General features: G+C 37.4%; 4 protein-coding genes across 4 annotated transcripts; 3 read left to right on the top strand and 1 right to left on the bottom strand. All coding sequences in view use genetic code 12, as the record gives it.

The window, feature by feature from the left end:
* Positions 1-2,704: 2,704 nt before the first annotated feature.
* On the top strand, positions 2,705-4,432 carry CORT_0H02100 (hypothetical protein; the record flags this gene model as incomplete). The annotated part of the gene is made up of 1 exon (XM_003871396.1): positions 2,705-4,432. The coding sequence occupies one exon, from the start codon at positions 2,705-2,707 to the stop codon at positions 4,430-4,432; it is 1,728 nt and encodes a 575-aa protein (XP_003871445.1).
* Positions 4,433-7,088: 2,656 nt separating this feature from the next.
* On the top strand, positions 7,089-11,600 carry CORT_0H02090 (Snq2 protein; the record flags this gene model as incomplete). The annotated part of the gene is made up of 1 exon (XM_003871395.1): positions 7,089-11,600. One exon carries the CDS (start codon positions 7,089-7,091, stop codon positions 11,598-11,600), a length of 4,512 nt encoding a protein of 1,503 aa, XP_003871444.1.
* Positions 11,601-11,711: 111 nt separating this feature from the next.
* CORT_0H02080 (Sal6 protein phosphatase) lies at positions 11,712-13,451 on the bottom strand (the record flags this gene model as incomplete). Its single annotated transcript, XM_003871394.1, has 1 exon — positions 11,712-13,451. The coding sequence occupies one exon, from the start codon at positions 13,449-13,451 to the stop codon at positions 11,712-11,714; it is 1,740 nt and encodes a 579-aa protein (XP_003871443.1).
* A 736-nt stretch (positions 13,452-14,187) lies between these two features.
* On the top strand, positions 14,188-15,102 carry CORT_0H02070 (hypothetical protein; the record flags this gene model as incomplete). The annotated part of the gene is made up of 1 exon (XM_003871393.1): positions 14,188-15,102. The coding sequence occupies one exon, from the start codon at positions 14,188-14,190 to the stop codon at positions 15,100-15,102; it is 915 nt and encodes a 304-aa protein (XP_003871442.1).
* Between the last annotated feature and the right edge of the window lie 1,469 nt (positions 15,103-16,571).

Genomic DNA, 16,571 nt, shown 5'->3' with positions numbered 1-16,571 from the left:
GGTTTAACCAGAGCCCAACGCATTTATGAGTTTCGTGTACAACAGAGTCGAACTTTTATTTCCACCCTTTACTTACCCTAAATTACTAGCTGCGGTGTTAATTCACGTGCTTCTACTACTATATACTAATAAGCCAACTCCGCACCATCTAAAAATTTTGACATAGTTTCGCCATCTCAGGGCATCCAAAATAATTTTTTGGGGCTCTTTAGGGGCGCCAATGGCAATCACAAAGAATAAAGAGGACCTTGAACTATTGTAAAGTAATCTATGTGATGGAAAGTAGGCGTTAGCTGCGAAAAATAGGTCAATTTTGGATAATACCTTGAAAAAAGTCAATTTTTGAGCTTACATAAGCAATTATATAGGTCCATATGTTAAAATCGATAGACTATTTAGGTCATACTAAGTGAATCAGTTTTACTTTGAAACGCGAATAATATAAATAATTTCAGTTCCTGCAAATACGAGAGAAGAACTTGTTCTGATTCTTCTTATGATGTATATAATTGTCCGATTTGTTGATAATTGTAATTGTATATAGAAGAAATTACAAATTTTAAAGACATCAACCTTCTGATTTTCTTTGTTTTGTTAAAAAGATGTGAGGGCAAGTGTCGGTGGTAGCTCTCTCTGTAGTACGTATAAAGTGTGGTGGCAATCCTTTTGATGTTTTGTGTGTCTACAGCTAGTTGACTGTGGTTGCTGTTGTTATTAATATATTAAGTGTGTATTGAAGTAATTAATTTATGACCCACGTGGATCCCAGTATACAATTGGTGTTTGTGTAACTTAATATTTTAATTATCAACTGATTGATTGATTGATTGATACAATATTTTGTGTTGTGTTTTGATATTTATGGGCGATAAGCAAAGAATTTCACCACGGCACACCACAGAGCAGCCAGCCAAAAGCCAAAGAATTGATCCAATGAAACCTGGCGAGATAAGGCATATGGAGAGGGACAGAAAGACAGAGATAGAGAGTGTGCGTGCCTAGGTTCAAGCTGGACAAGATAGATTCATGAGCATCTGTAATTGTAAACCCTCTACATCTTTCTCAACAATGCAACCTATCCAAAGTGACACGATAAGACAGAACAGAAGGTAAAAGGAGGAAGGGGAGAAGGATCACTTGGTTTTCCTAAAAACCAAAACGCCAAAACGCCAAAACCTCCCCTTCGATGAATGGATTACACAAAAACGGACAAGAATAAAAGTGGAACTCACTTCTTGAGATCTCGTTCACTTCGGAGTAGAAGTCTCTTTTAGTTCCAACAACAAAGCAATAGAGACGTGTTTGAAATATGCTTTTCCTCCACTTCCTCTTCTCCCCCGCCCCTAACCTGTACTTAAACTCTAAAAAAATAGGCTTGTATCCCCGTTAGAGTAGAGTACCGTCTTGTATTGCACTGTTTAACTCTAAATTTCATCTTAATACACGTTTACTATAGTAGAGAACAACAGTTATAGTATATTAAGTAAGGTTGCATTAGTTTAGTCCATCGTACACACAATACAATGCGATGCAATGCAACACAATACATTAGAGTAGTTGTGTCGTAGTCGTTGTTGTTGTTTCTATTTGTAATTTATTGATTTTCGAATAAAGGGAGCACGTGTGCTCTTTTTTTAAAGACAAACATTGTTATTGTTACTACTTCTTTTAAAGGAAGCAATCGTACAGATGTAGTAATACGACTCCATTGAAGTGGCTTCTGGGAGAAGGAAGATTATGATGGGGAGGGGAAGAACAACAACCGGTCATCGTTTTTAATACAGCATTCTTTAGCTACCTAGTGAAATAGACAGAGCAAACAGATGAAACACCCACCCCCACATAGTGCTCTTTACTGTTGTGGTGGTGGTGGTAGTAGTAGTAGCTGTAGTATTATATATAGTAATTTAGGTGTTATCCGTCGTTTTGTTAACTCCTATAGTTCATACTGCTATTGTGTATGTGTGTATAGTGTATTGGTAGTATATATATCAAGTAATCTGCACCACCAATGCTTTTTTTTTCAATTACTATTCACTACCGACGGACTTTATAGACACAACACACCAGTGTATTACCACTTCCAAACGCATAAAGGTTACAGATTATTGACTGCCTTACCACCTATCAGTCATTTGAAGCACTGAACTGACATATTGCCAAAGAAAAAACAGGTTTGGTTAAAACAGGGAGAAATAATATAATATTTATATCCAACACAACACACACACAAGAAAGTCTTGGAAACCAAAAGACAAACAGTGACGAGGGGAACTACAACAACTCCGACCCTATTATATTATATAAGGAACACTTCTTTTCCTCCATTTCCTTTGTTGTTATCATTACTGCCTTTTATTGGAAGTTCATCACGGAGAGTATAGTGTTTTACTGCGAAGTTATTGATCACCAGTACAATTCGTCGTAAGCGGAAACGGGAAACCAAAAAGGGAAAGAAGAAAAAAGTTCGTCATCATCACCCACAATACACATCACTTTATTCTTTCTAAACTTATACACTTTGATAAACAAGGACAGTTGTTTATTGTAACCACTAATCAACAACACTACCTTACACACATACTTTTGCCACTAAACTACATTGTTTTCATATTAATCATTATCGTATCCAGTTAGATGATATAGCATCAGATTTTATTTTGAATCCTCATCACAACAAATCAGTACCCACCCCAATCACAAGATGATGATGTCTGCACCTTCAACTCAAGCGACACCTACATCTAGTCCCACTGGTTCAGCCGGAGGGTTCAGCACATTTGGTGGCGAAGGAGGCAATAATATCAATAGTTGTAGAAGCAGACATTATTATGTATATCGACTGGCATTACGACAAACTGCACCTTCTTCCTCATCTGAGTTCAACATGGACAAGACAGGTTCAAACCGAATACCAAACAATAATGGGCAGCTGCCTCGAGAATCCAGATTTTTCAACAACAAAGGATTACCCAATCCTAGGCAAATGACAACCAGGGATGACAATGAACAAGGACATTTTTCTACCGGTGATGATACTTTTTTATCCCAATACATCAAATCATTGGAAATTCAGACAACTTTGAATGATCATCAACTATATTTCAAAGCTCTTGAAAAGCAACGAAAAGTCAAATCACTTGAAATTTATCAAAAGTACCTAAATTTAAATAAGAAGATTGATCATGAAAAGAATTACAAACACTACTTGAGTAAAATTAGTCCTAGGCTACAACGCAGAGATATTCCTCCATCGGAACCTACAAATAAAGACACCACAGCCAATAAGGAACAACCAGATAAAACAGCAGTATTGGATTTACAGAAGAAGAAACTACCTGCTACTCATATAACCCATCAACTACCTTTGGAATTCATGGATTGTCCTATTGACTTTCTAATAGATTTAATATCACGAATGTTGCAATCTTTGATCACATTGAATGATAAATCAGTGCCTAGCTCCATCTCAGATCCACCATCTTCATCCTCATCAACAAGTAATGCTCAATCCTCCAATAGTCTACTAACACGATATCACTCACGTACACCACCAGCAATATCCACCCTAACGTATCTTTCTCGTCTTACCAAATTCAACAATTTCAATCCAGCAATATTGTTAACAACTATTTATTACATTGATTTATTATCTCATCAATATCAACCATTCTTTACATTAAATTCATGGACGGTTCATCGTTTTTTGCTAGTGGCAACAATGATTGCTCAAAAATCATTGGAAGATTTCTTTTACACTAATGACCATTATGCTAAAGTTGGAGGTGTTGCTCTCGGTGAATTGAATTGTTTAGAATTGGATTTTTTAAGTCGAGTTGATTGGAGATGTATTCCGGGAAAACAAGTGGTTAACAAAGTCACTGGATCGATTGTTACTAACATTGGCCAAGCTAAAGATGTATTGAATTTATATTATTTTCAATTGATTGATTTGATGGGGAAAAATACTCATTATAATAACAGCAACCAAGGTGATGAACAACAACCAGCAGTAATTTATGTTAAACAAGGAAGTAATGGTGGTGATAGCGTAGGAAGAGGCAGTGTACTAAAGGATGATGAAAGTTCAGCTGCTGGTGAAGCTTTGGATGAGTACATTCTGGAAGATTCAGAAGAATATGATGAAGAGGTGGAGGAGGAGGAAGAAGATGATGAAGATGATGATGATGGGGCGGACGACGACGACGACGACGACGAAGAAGACGAAGAAGACGAAGAAGACGAAGAAGATGAAGGCGATTTCTACGATGATGATGGGGATGACGATGGAGAGGGAGAAGCTACAAGTGATCGCACTGAGAATAGCAATTATAAGCTACATCCCGATCTGACACAAGTTTACGATGAGAATGGTTTCGTTATAAATGGATCTTCATCACCACACTTGAAACGAAGATACAGTGGAAATTGACTTGAAACATCAAGGCAAGGGTGGATTAGGTGAAGTGAGAGCAGGACTCTGTATATCTACATTAAATTAAATACCATAGGCTAAATCAAAGAAGTATATTTTGCATTAACATTGCTTTAAATGTAGGATAGTGAGTAGAGGACAAGTGGATGTATTATCCACTCAATGATCCCCATATGATTCTGTAGATTTAGCAAAAACTAGGAAGGATATTTAGAAAATTAGGGTGGAATTGAAAATCGTATGATTTTTGAAATTACAATCCATTCAATATAACATTGCTCATAAATAAGGTTTTTTAGAATTTGTAGTCTCTCGATATAAAAGCTTTTATATCATCAATTTTTAATTTTGAGTTTCTTTTAGTATTGAAGTTGGAGCTTTTGAAGTTTATTCTCCCCCACGTGGAGCTACTCGTCTAATTAGCCACCTTAGCCTAACACCTATACATTCTCATGATGTTTCTTTTTCTCTTGGATGAGTCTAATGTTTGCGTTTGCGGCTCAATTAAATCGGCTTTGATAATTGTGGATACTAGTTTCCGGAAAATGGACTTTATTCGTGATGAAAGCAGTATGAGATGTTCCTTTTAATCTTTCTCTGGTGATCTTTGTGTCTTCGGTCCTACTATATTTGATATATCTGGCTTATTGGTGTTGTCATTTGTGGAGTTCGGTAACTCGGGTGATTGAAATCGCGCATTATTTACCGTTTTGGGCGATTCCACGAACTTTTTCCATCAGATAAGTATTGTTTCTTCATCAATTGTGAATGCAGCATTTGTAATGAATACCTTGGAGAGAATTGCACAACCGAAGTCATAAATTTTCTACACATTTTTGCTTGTTTTTAATACAAATTGTTGACATGGATATACAAAATTGCTCTTCACCACTCATATAGTCAGGCTGTGGTTATTTTTACTACACTTGGTATTTATTATTACCCTTTCCAACGAAAATACATACTTTAACTGGACTGAAAGGGGTATTTGTTTTAGAGATATAACTTGAATTCAAGCTTCAATCTACACACATATTAAAAAAAAAAAATTGCTGCGAAAAACATTCAAATACTTTAAAACCTTTCTTTCTCAAAGTATAGGTAAACCCTTCTGTTTCAGTCCTATGCTGTACCTTTATTGCTTATGATTGTCATTAGCATGTTCATGAAGTATTTTACGGATGTTTAGTTCCTTTTTAAGGCTAATGCAGAGCTTTTGTAAGGTGTATTAAGTGTGCATACCAAGGAACAAAAAGAAAAAGAATGTTGCACCAACGATCGAAACCCACTAAGAAAAAGATAAGGAGTACTGACACAGGGACCCCCTCTTGAAAGATCCGAAAAATATAAAAAAAAATTTTTGAACCTGCAGTGACAGCGAAGCTACGTCAAAATTATTTCAAAGTCCGGCAAAGTTGAGGTTCCCGACAAGCCGAAAAGGGGAGTCGGGGGAATTGGTGCTATTTACTAATTATTTAATAACAGATTGTTTTGGCCCTGTAGTTGTGAATATATACACAAGTAGTGAGCATTGTATTCCTCTGTGACGGAATAGCGCATTATTAATTTATTAGTAAAGGATGGTATACAATAGGAGTATACTGATACTAATATATGTATAACGTATAAAAAAATAAAGATCTGTGTCGTAAGCGATCGGACCGATGCGCGATACGAGTAGGTCTAGAATAAACATTCAAATAGAAAGATTAGCAGTTTAGCGAGAAGTAGCCATTGATAAATTGAACAGTTGTTTCCATAATCATGCAGAAATCGTTCTAGAACTGCAAACCTGTACCCTGTCTGCACTAAAAAAGGAAGGTCCATAATGAACATACGTTTACAAGCAGTAACACAATCATTGGCGCAGTTTGTAGTTTGTTAAACAAAAAGCGTCAACCACTTCTACTGCCAAGTCAAGGACCAACACTGTACTGTGTACGACACAAGCGATGAACCTGATGGAATCGATAATGATAATATTAACACACACGGCGTTTAGAAAGATATGATACGGAGAAAAGAATAATTATTGACTATTGCAATACGGAGTTAATAACTCCGTGTTTTTGCTCATCGCTTTCGTTCTTCCTTGTCTTTGATCCTTTTACTTGTATTTCCGGTGTTTTTGTGTATTGAACAAGAGTCACATCTGCGGCTTTAGCTTTTAATACATAGTGCCACTATAAATTTAGTAATAGCATTACTAAAGTGCTATCAAGCCATCAGAAAGACAGTACATATACGCCAAGACACACACAGATGTATATATAGCATTCACTTATCACCCTAGATCTAATCAACCCATCATACATTCAATCAAGCTCAAAGCAACAACAACAACAACAACAACAACAACAACAACAACAACAGCTTCAACAGTAACAACAACATCATCATCATCAATCAATCGTACGTTTCAATTCAACGCACACAAAAAACAATAAACAAAAACTTTGCAACACACACGGGGTTTTTACAACCAACCACAGACCAAATACACACGTCACCTTACTCACCACCTGTCTCCTTGGGGAGTAGTAGCTAACAGTACACTTCTCATCAACCCCGCTTACAACCTTGTTCCATTTAGGAACCATTTTCAGATCTTACACCACTTTTTGCTAGACTATACTTTCTTAGACATCAAGTAATGGATTCCAATTCTACAACTGCTTCAACTTCGTCAATTGAAGACTTCACTGGTCAACATCCCCACCACCACAGCTACAATCACAATGAAAGCGAAAAAGTAAATGAAAACGGTTTAAGACGCACTGACTCAGTCCTTGGTTCTGATGAAGATTTTGATGATAATAATGATGAAAGTAGAAGATTACATTTGGTAAGAACAATTACTGCTTTATCCAATAAAAACTCATCTGATCAGCTTGATTCCCTTTCAAGGCATATCTCTCGACAAATAACCAATAAGGAAGGGGGATTTACCATGAAGATGGAAGAATTTAGTCTTCTTCGGATTTTATCAAATTTTGTTTATTTTGCCAAAAAACAAGGTTTAGCAATGAGATGTAGTGGTGTTTCATTCCAAGATCTTTGTGTTTACGGAAACGATGAGTCATTTGCCATTGTTCCTACTGTACTTGATTTATTAAAGGGCCCTATTGGTGGTATACAACAAGCAGTTTCAAAAATGAGAACACCTAAAAAGACAATTTTGAATAATTTGAATGGGTTTGCCAAACCAGGGGAAATGGTTTTGGTATTGGGTAGACCAGGTGCTGGTTGTACAACTTTTTTAAAATCATTGACCGGTACGGATTTTGATTTGTATAAAGGTGTTGAAGGGGATATCAGATACGATGGATTAACTCAACACGAAATGTTAAACAATTACAAGAACGATTTGGTCTACAACCCCGAATTGGATGTTCATTTTCCTCATTTAACTGTTGACCAGACCTTGTCATTTGCCATTGGTTGTAAAACACCTAAAATGAGATTGAATGGAGTGACAAGAGAACAATTTGTTAATGCCAAGAAGGAACTTTTGGCTACTGTTTTTGGATTAAGACATACATACCATACCAAAGTTGGTAATGATTTTGTTCGTGGTGTATCAGGTGGAGAAAGAAAGAGAGTATCAATTGCTGAAGCCTTGGCCTGTAATGGGTCCATATATTGCTGGGATAATGCTACCAGAGGGTTGGATGCATCTACTGCATTGGAGTTTGCCCGTGCTATACGTACATCCACTGACATATTGAAAACGACTGCTTTTGTTTCAATTTACCAAGCTGGAGAAAATATATACGAATGTTTTGACAAGGTTACTGTTCTTTACCATGGAAGACAAATCTACTTTGGATCTGCTAAAAGGGCCAAAAAGTATTTTGAAGACATGGGATGGGAATGTCCAGCAAGACAAACCACTGCCGAATTTTTAACAGCTCTTACTGATCCAATTGGAAGATTTGCCAAAGAAGGATGGGAAAATAAAGTACCTCAAACAGCAGAGGAATTTGAGGCTTACTGGTTGAGATCAAACGAGTATAAGGAATTGCTTCAAGAGATTCAAGATTACAACAATTCCATCGATGCAGATGAAACGAGACAAATGTACTACAAGTCAATTACTCAAGAAAAGATGAAAGGGGCTAGAAAAAAGTCTCCTTACACCATCTCCTACTTGCACCAATTGAAATTGTGTTCGATAAGAAGTGCACAACAAATTTGGGGTGACAAAGCATACACAGTTACCCTTATCGGGGCTGGAGTAAGTCAAGCTTTCGTTAGTGGATCGTTGTATTATAACACACCCGAAACAGTTCTTGGTGCATTTTCACGTGGTGGTGTTGTGTTTTTCGCTGTGTTGTTTATGGCATTGATGGGTTTAGCTGAGATTTCAGCCTCATTTAGCAGTCGTCCAATTTTGATGAAGCAAAAGAACTATTCAATGTATCACCCTTCAGCTGATGCCCTTTCCAACTTTGTTACATCAATTCCAATTAGTGTTCTTATCAATATTTTCTTTGTCATCATTTTATACTTTTTGTCCAATTTAGCCAGGGAACCGGGTAAGTTTTTTATTGCGTTTTTGTTTGTTGTGTTGCTTCATTTGACTATGGGTGCTTTATTTAAAGCTGTGGCATCTATAAACAAGACTGTTGCTGCTGCAAATGCATTGGGAGGTGTGTTGATGATGGCGTCGTTGATGTACTCCTCTTATATGATTCAGCGTCCTTCTATGCATCCGTGGTTCAAGTGGATCTCATACATTAACCCAGTGTTGTATGCATTTGAAGCAATTGTTGCATCAGAGTTTCATGGAAGACATATGAAATGTTTGGGACAGTACCTCACTCCTAGCGGTCCCGGTTATGAGAACTTGGGCAACGGGGAACAAGCTTGTGCATTTCTTGGATCAAAAGTTGGTCAAGATTGGGTTTTAGGAGATGATTACTTGAAAACTGCATACACATATAGTTTCAACCATGTGTGGAGAAACTTTGGTATCATGATTGGGTTTATGGCCTTCTTTTTAGCCATTAACGCATTGGGTACTGAGTATATCAAACCTATAACGGGTGGTGGTGATAAACTTTTGTACTTGAGGGGTAAAATACCCAACAAGATTGCTTTACCAGCAGAAAAACAGGCCGGTGATATAGAAGAAGGACCAGCAATGAATGATTTAGATGATCGTGAGGTTAAAGTCAATGCTAATGACCAAGATTTAAGAGTTAAAGATATTTTCCTTTGGAAGAATGTTGATTATGTCATTCCGTATGATGGAATAGAGAGAAAACTTTTGGATGATGTTAATGGATATTGTATACCAGGAACTTTGACAGCATTGATGGGTGAGTCTGGTGCAGGTAAAACAACCTTGTTGAATACCTTGGCCCAAAGAATTGATTTTGGAACTATTACGGGCGACATGTTGGTTAATGGTAAACCCCTCGATACTTCATTCAGTAGGAGAACTGGGTATGTACAACAACAAGATATCCATGTTTCTGAGGTGACAGTTCGTGAGTCGTTGCAGTTTGCTGCTAGGTTAAGAAGATCAAATGATGTGAGCGATGCCGAAAAGTTGGATTATGTTGAAAAGATTATTGATGTTTTGGATATGGGTCTTTATGCTGATGCAGTGGTTGGAAGGTCAGGTAATGGGCTCAATGTTGAACAGAGGAAAAAGCTTTCCATTGGTGTCGAATTGGTTGCAAAACCATCGTTGTTGCTTTTCCTTGATGAGCCCACCTCCGGTTTAGATTCACAATCAGCATGGGCAATTGTCAAGTTGTTGAGAGACTTGGCCAATGCCGGGCAATCAATCTTGTGTACCATCCATCAACCATCTGCCACATTGTTTGAAGAGTTTGATCGGTTGTTGCTATTAAGAAAAGGAGGACAAACAGTTTACTTCGGAGAAATTGGTGACAAGTCAAAGACGATTCTTGATTACTTTGAAAGAAATGGAGCTAGACATTGCGACGAGGCTGAAAACCCAGCCGAGTATATTTTGGAGGCTATTGGTGCTGGAGCAACTGCTTCAATTGAAGAAGATTGGTTTGAAATTTGGCAAAATTCATCCGAAAAAGTCAAAGAAGATGAAAAATTAAACAACTTAATTCAAGAATTGGAAAAAAAACCCTCCGATTTGAGTCCTGAGGAGGAGAAACAATTGCATCACAAGTATGCCACTCCATACTTCTACCAATTTAGATACGTTTTGCATAGAAATGCCTTGACATTTTTCCGTGACCCTGACTATGTTATGGCCAAGATTTTCTTGATGACAATTGCTGGTTTATTTATTGGATTCACCTTTTTCGGATTAAAACATACAAAAACAGGGGCTCAAAATGGTATGTTTTGTTCATTCTTGACTGTGGTTGTGTCGGCTCCTGTCATCAATCAAATACAAGAAAAGGCCATCAACGGTAGAGATTTGTATGAGGTTCGTGAAAAATTGTCAAACACCTATCACTGGTCATTGATGATCTTGTGTCAAGCGTTGAATGAAATGCCATACTTGTTGGTTGGAGGAGCAATTATGTTTGTTTCAGTTTACTTTCCCACGCAAGCAGCAACTACAGCATCTCAATCAGGTATGTTTTATTTTACACAGGGTGTATTTGTTCAAGCATTTGCAGTGTCTTTTGGTTTGATGGTACTTTACATTGCTCCAAATTTACAGAGTGCTGCTGTTCTTGTTTCCTTTTTATACACCTTTATTGTCGCATTTTCAGGAATTGTACAACCAGTGAATTTGATGCCTGGATTCTGGACATTTATGTACAAGTTATCACCATACACTTATTTCATTCAAAATTTGGTGTCATCATTTTTACATCGCAGGGAGATTCATTGTAGTGATAAGGAAATGGCTTTTTTCAATCCTCCAGCTGGGAAAACATGTGGAGAATTTGCCGAAGCATTTGTAAATAGAGCTGGAGGATATATCGATAATCCTTCTGATGACTCAAACTGTGGTTACTGTTCGTTTTCCAATGCTGATGAATATTTGTTAACAATTGGAGCTAAATTTTCTTTAAGATGGAGAAATGTTGGATTTTTCTTTGCATACATTATATTCAACATAGGCTTTTGCATGTGTCTTTATTATTTGTTGAGATATAGCAAATTAACCAACAAGGCTACTGGGTTTTTCGCTGGTTTTAAGAAGAACAAGAAGTGATGGTGAAGAGGGGAGGGGGGAAGTACCCAAGAGATGATTATATATGTAAATAGATAAAAAACGTTTAATATAGACATGAAACTATTCATTACAGCTATAGATAGACAAAGCCTAAGATGGCTTAATCAACTCGAATGAGCAATACAAATGTTTATTGACGCTCATGATTGCTCCAAAATTGTTGAATTCTCCACAATAATTAGGAGCACTGAAAACAGTTACAAGCTTCCTCTTGTTGAAAAACTCATACCCATCTTCAACAACCATATGACCTCTGACAATAAGATCCAATTTGAATTTCGAACAAAAGTAATCAACGTGCTTCTTTCCAAAACAATAAGAAACACCCCGATCATTCTTGGGCCAATTTGTTAATGAAAAATTCCTAATCAGAGGATCAGGATCGGACCATAGTAAATCAGCCAATAACCCTTTATCAGGAACATCGGTTGGTCTTTTGATATTCTCAATTTGAGACAAATCATTAAGCTCTGGTGACAATCCTCCATGAACACAAAAAATCTTATCATTGATTGTTGCTGCAACTGGTAAAGTATTAAACACATCAATAAAATTCTTCCACATGCGTGGATTTTTCAATCTTCTCTTACACTCGTCATAAAATCCATAAATCTTGGTGATATTCGCTGATTCATGATTACCTCTCAACATAAAGAAATTTTCGGGATATTTAATTTTATAACACAAGAGTAATAAAATTGTTTCCAATGATTTTTCTCCACGATCAACGTAATCACCCATAAATAAATAATTTGAGTATGGCGGATACCCACAACAGTTGAATATACGAATGAGATCATGAAATTGTCCATGTATATCGCCAACAACTTTTACTGGTGGGGATAATCGTAATAGATTAGGTTGTTCCAAAAAGATTTGTCTACTTTTGCCCAAGATGTATCTAATTTCTTCAGAATCAACACGTAAAGCATCTTTAGCTTTACGAGACGTTGACCGTTTCTTGGTTGACAATAATCTTTCAATGACGCTATCAATATCAATTGCCAACTTCTTGTTACTTGGGATCAACGGTGGCGAACTTGATAATGAAGTTGAGCTACTTGACTGTGGTTTTTGAGTTGCAACTGACGTTACCTTGTCAAATTTTCTCAAGTTCTCTTGCGATAGTATTCTTGGTTCAGGCGATGACTCCAATGACCTGCTTTCAGCTATTGAATCCAATTTTGAAACTAACGGAGAACCCTCAATATTTGCCAAACTCTTTGTTGCAATATAATTACCAGGACTTGAGCCAGACGACAGGAGCAGTTCTTCTTCCTTCATGTCGTTGCCTGAAGTTGTAAATACCGGCGAGGCAACAGAAATGTCCAGTGACTCCACCGATGAAGATACATCGTGTTGATTCTTTAAAAGTTTAGCCATTGATAAACCAATCTCCAAGTCAAAGTCTTGGTTTGCTGGATATTCCTCAAATGTAGACGATGAAGACGACGAAGACGTCACCTTACCTTGAGGCTTAGAAACGGTCCTGTTGTTAGGAGAGTGTGAAGGCGCAGCTCCTCTTTGACTAGTTTCAGTAGGGACATTCAAATACTGGCTGCCACCACGACGCTTCTTCTCCTTATCCTTGATTTCAATAGCTGGAGATGTCGCATGCAAACTCTTTGCTGTAGTAGGTGCCTTCTGTTGCTGATTATTAATTCTATGATGCAGTTTTTTCAAATTTAGTTGAGATAGCGCCAGGGCCATCTCATCAGGATCTAAGTCGGTACTTCCACTTGTACCTGAGTTTGAGTTTCCTTCATTGTTTGTATTTGATGAGGATGACGACTTCGGTAGGGGTTCATCTTTGGACGGGCTATTTCCCATTTGGTCAATACACTAGTAAGGGATGCGGGCAATAACAAAAAAGAAAAAAATGGCAGTTAAAATCTAATGAGTGATGTATTAAAGTTGAGGGCGATTATTTCAACTATTGACTGTGTTTTAGGTGTATACGTTGGGTAGTATAGTAGTAATGGTAAAAGGTAAAGATATCAACAAAAGTAAGCGTGGAATGCTAAGTATAGGAAAAAGGGTTTGCTTATGTAGTTATGTAGTATTTAACAGTTCGTCTCTCCTTTTTTTTTTCCTGAACGAATGGAATTTTTTTTTTAATTTCTTTTTTTTTTCTTATTAATCAACGTCGTGTAGAAGAGGTCAAAATAAACAGCGAGCAACGGGATTGTACCAAATTGCACTACCCTCCTATTTGAGCCACACTGACCATAAATACACGACCTGTATATTTTACTACATAGCACACGACCACACCACTTCTTATATGCTTTAATCTTGGTATTATACACCAACAACAGCATACTTTTTTCAAGATGCACCTTCGAATATGGTTAACAATATAAAGTGTTTGCTCATATTGTATAATTAGGTTAGTAAGAGAGGTACTACTCTATTCACATTTTGTTTTGGCGTCCCTTAGTTCAGCAATTACGTCGCGTTTGATAACCGCAGCTGTGTCGCACTACAATAAAAATCAACACCCAGACATTATATATTTTGACATGATCTACTGGCCCTATATGAAAGAGTGGTTACTCTTCAATACATGAGGACTTTTATTAGACAGTTGAGCAACACCAATTACAGATCAGGAATTATGACGTTTGCTCACAAGCCAGTTAAATCCGCAGGATGCTTAATTATTGGTGATGAAATCTTGAATGGGAAAATTATGGATACAAATTCATACAATTTTGCTAGGTTTTGCTTCAGCGATTTATCAATTCCATTAAAGAGAACCATAGTTTGTGGTGATGATTCCCAAGATATCAAGACATCTTTAAACAACTTACTAACACAAGACGATGTTGATTTTCTTGTTACTTCTGGAGGGTTGGGTAGTACACACGATGATATCACTTATGAGGCTATTAGCCAATACTTCAAATTGGAATACAGCTTAGACCAGGAAGTTGTTGACCGGATGCAGTCCCTTCGTAAGGATTACTTGTCCACATTGGATAAGGAGCAATTGGATGCGTTTTATAGAATGGCTACTTTGCCCACTACTACTGCCTCCTCGAACTCGGGGATTAAAGTGGAGAAAATATATTCCAGTGATAAAATGTGGTTTCCTATAGTTGTTATTGATGAAAAAGTTTTCATATTGCCTGGTGTTCCACAACTATTTGTCCAATGCTTGCCTACAATCAAAACATATTTACATCCACGACTCGATTCCGCAAAATTAATACGGAGATACGTAGTGACCAAGACTGGTGAAAGCCATTTGGCTCCATATCTTGGTAAGTTGCAAATACAATGCAATGGAAAGTTTGGCGATGGGGCTGTAAAATTGGGGAGTTACCCTCATTTGGATTCTCATTTGAACACTATAAGTGTCATTGGAAGCGGGTTAAAATCCAAATCGGATCTAGATTGGGTAATTGGTGATTTATTGGAGAATGTTAAAGGTCAGTGTAAAGAGATATCTCAAGACGAAGAAGATACACTTAGCTAAAGTTATTGAGACGAAGGAACTAGGGTTCATCATCTCGATTGCTATTGATGGGGATTATCATAGGAAGTAATGAACGATTGATTCAAGAGGTGAATTATAGAAAGGAAAGACAAATATAAACCACTAAATAGTTTTGAGTTTGAAAATAGAACAAGTGATGAAATTGGAAAAAGGAGAAGAGGATAATCATAGCATACAAGAAATATAGGTAAGATGATTGGGTTCTTTAAACAATAGTGACGCAAAGAGTATTTGCTATTGCTAGAGTTGACTTAGATAATATAACGCACGGTAGTGGTACCATTGTGGACTCTTCCATGCTGAAACTACATCGGGAAAAGAAAAAAATCAACAAAGACAACTCTTACGGATAACATTTTCCATAATTAAACGAACAATTTCCCCTCCTATAGCTATGATACACAATAATTTATACAGTGTGAGTCAACTATGTAGAAGAGTGAGATCACTTGATGATGGAATACAACGTATAGGCCAATCCTTTGCTATATTGCACACTACTTTCCTCTAAACGTGCATGATAAGCTCCGTTTTGATTTTTTGTGCTCAAAACAACGCAAAATACTGGTAAAACAGAGTAACATGTAAAAGTGACATGGTTTGCCGTACAGTGAGCTGGATCTGTGGGTAAGCCATCATATGAAGAGTATAACAAGCACTATATCTTAGTGTAGTCGCTCAAACTGTCCATTATAGTGAAATTTATGAGCTCAACCAATGCACAGGCAGTGATCCAGGTGGAGAATACATACACATAAATGCACCAGGGCTATAGCTTTCCGTCTGGATGTGAATAAGGGGTAGCATTCCATATGAGAATGATATCGAATTGACAACACAGCAGCCCCTTGGATGGTACATACCACGAGTGAGCCGTCAATCGCGAAGGAAAACATCAGGCATTACAGTACACGGAAGTGTTAGAGGCCCTTGGCATCGATAACGTTGCACTTGCGCCATTGGTTACCTCGAGGTGCATGAGGTGGTTTATTTTTCCTGTAATGGAGTATCTGCATTCTTGACGGGTGTGTGAAGAGCAACTCGTTGGCAAAGAACGCATCATTAATTGAATCTGCGAAAACTAGAGTGCAGATTCAGTTGGGAGACAGTGAGAAGGAAAGAAAGCATTTGGGTGGTCAAAACCGAGGAACAGTTGGTGTTTGACTTGCCAATTCTGTCTTGAAGCGAAATAAAGCAAAAGTTATTGTCAGTATTACAGAGTTAGCTTAACAATATGGAGGTTATATGCATGCCTATGAAAGGCGGAGAATACATACATACCTATGGTATTTGCAAAACAAGTGGGTAAAGTATAGTGCTTTCCAGGTGATGGTATTACGCTTATATGGGGAAGAAATTGGTTATGTAGCTATCGGTATTACTCCCAGCCAATTGCAACTTCGTGCTCCTTTAAAGGAGAGATAAGGGGCAGCAAGGTTAGTATACGG

The sequence above is a fragment of the Candida orthopsilosis genome (assembly GCF_000315875.1).
Source record: "Candida orthopsilosis Co 90-125, chromosome 8 draft sequence".
Lineage (NCBI taxonomy): Eukaryota > Fungi > Ascomycota > Pichiomycetes > Serinales > Debaryomycetaceae > Lodderomyces > Lodderomyces orthopsilosis.
This window is presented reverse-complemented; position numbering and strand designations above follow the sequence as displayed.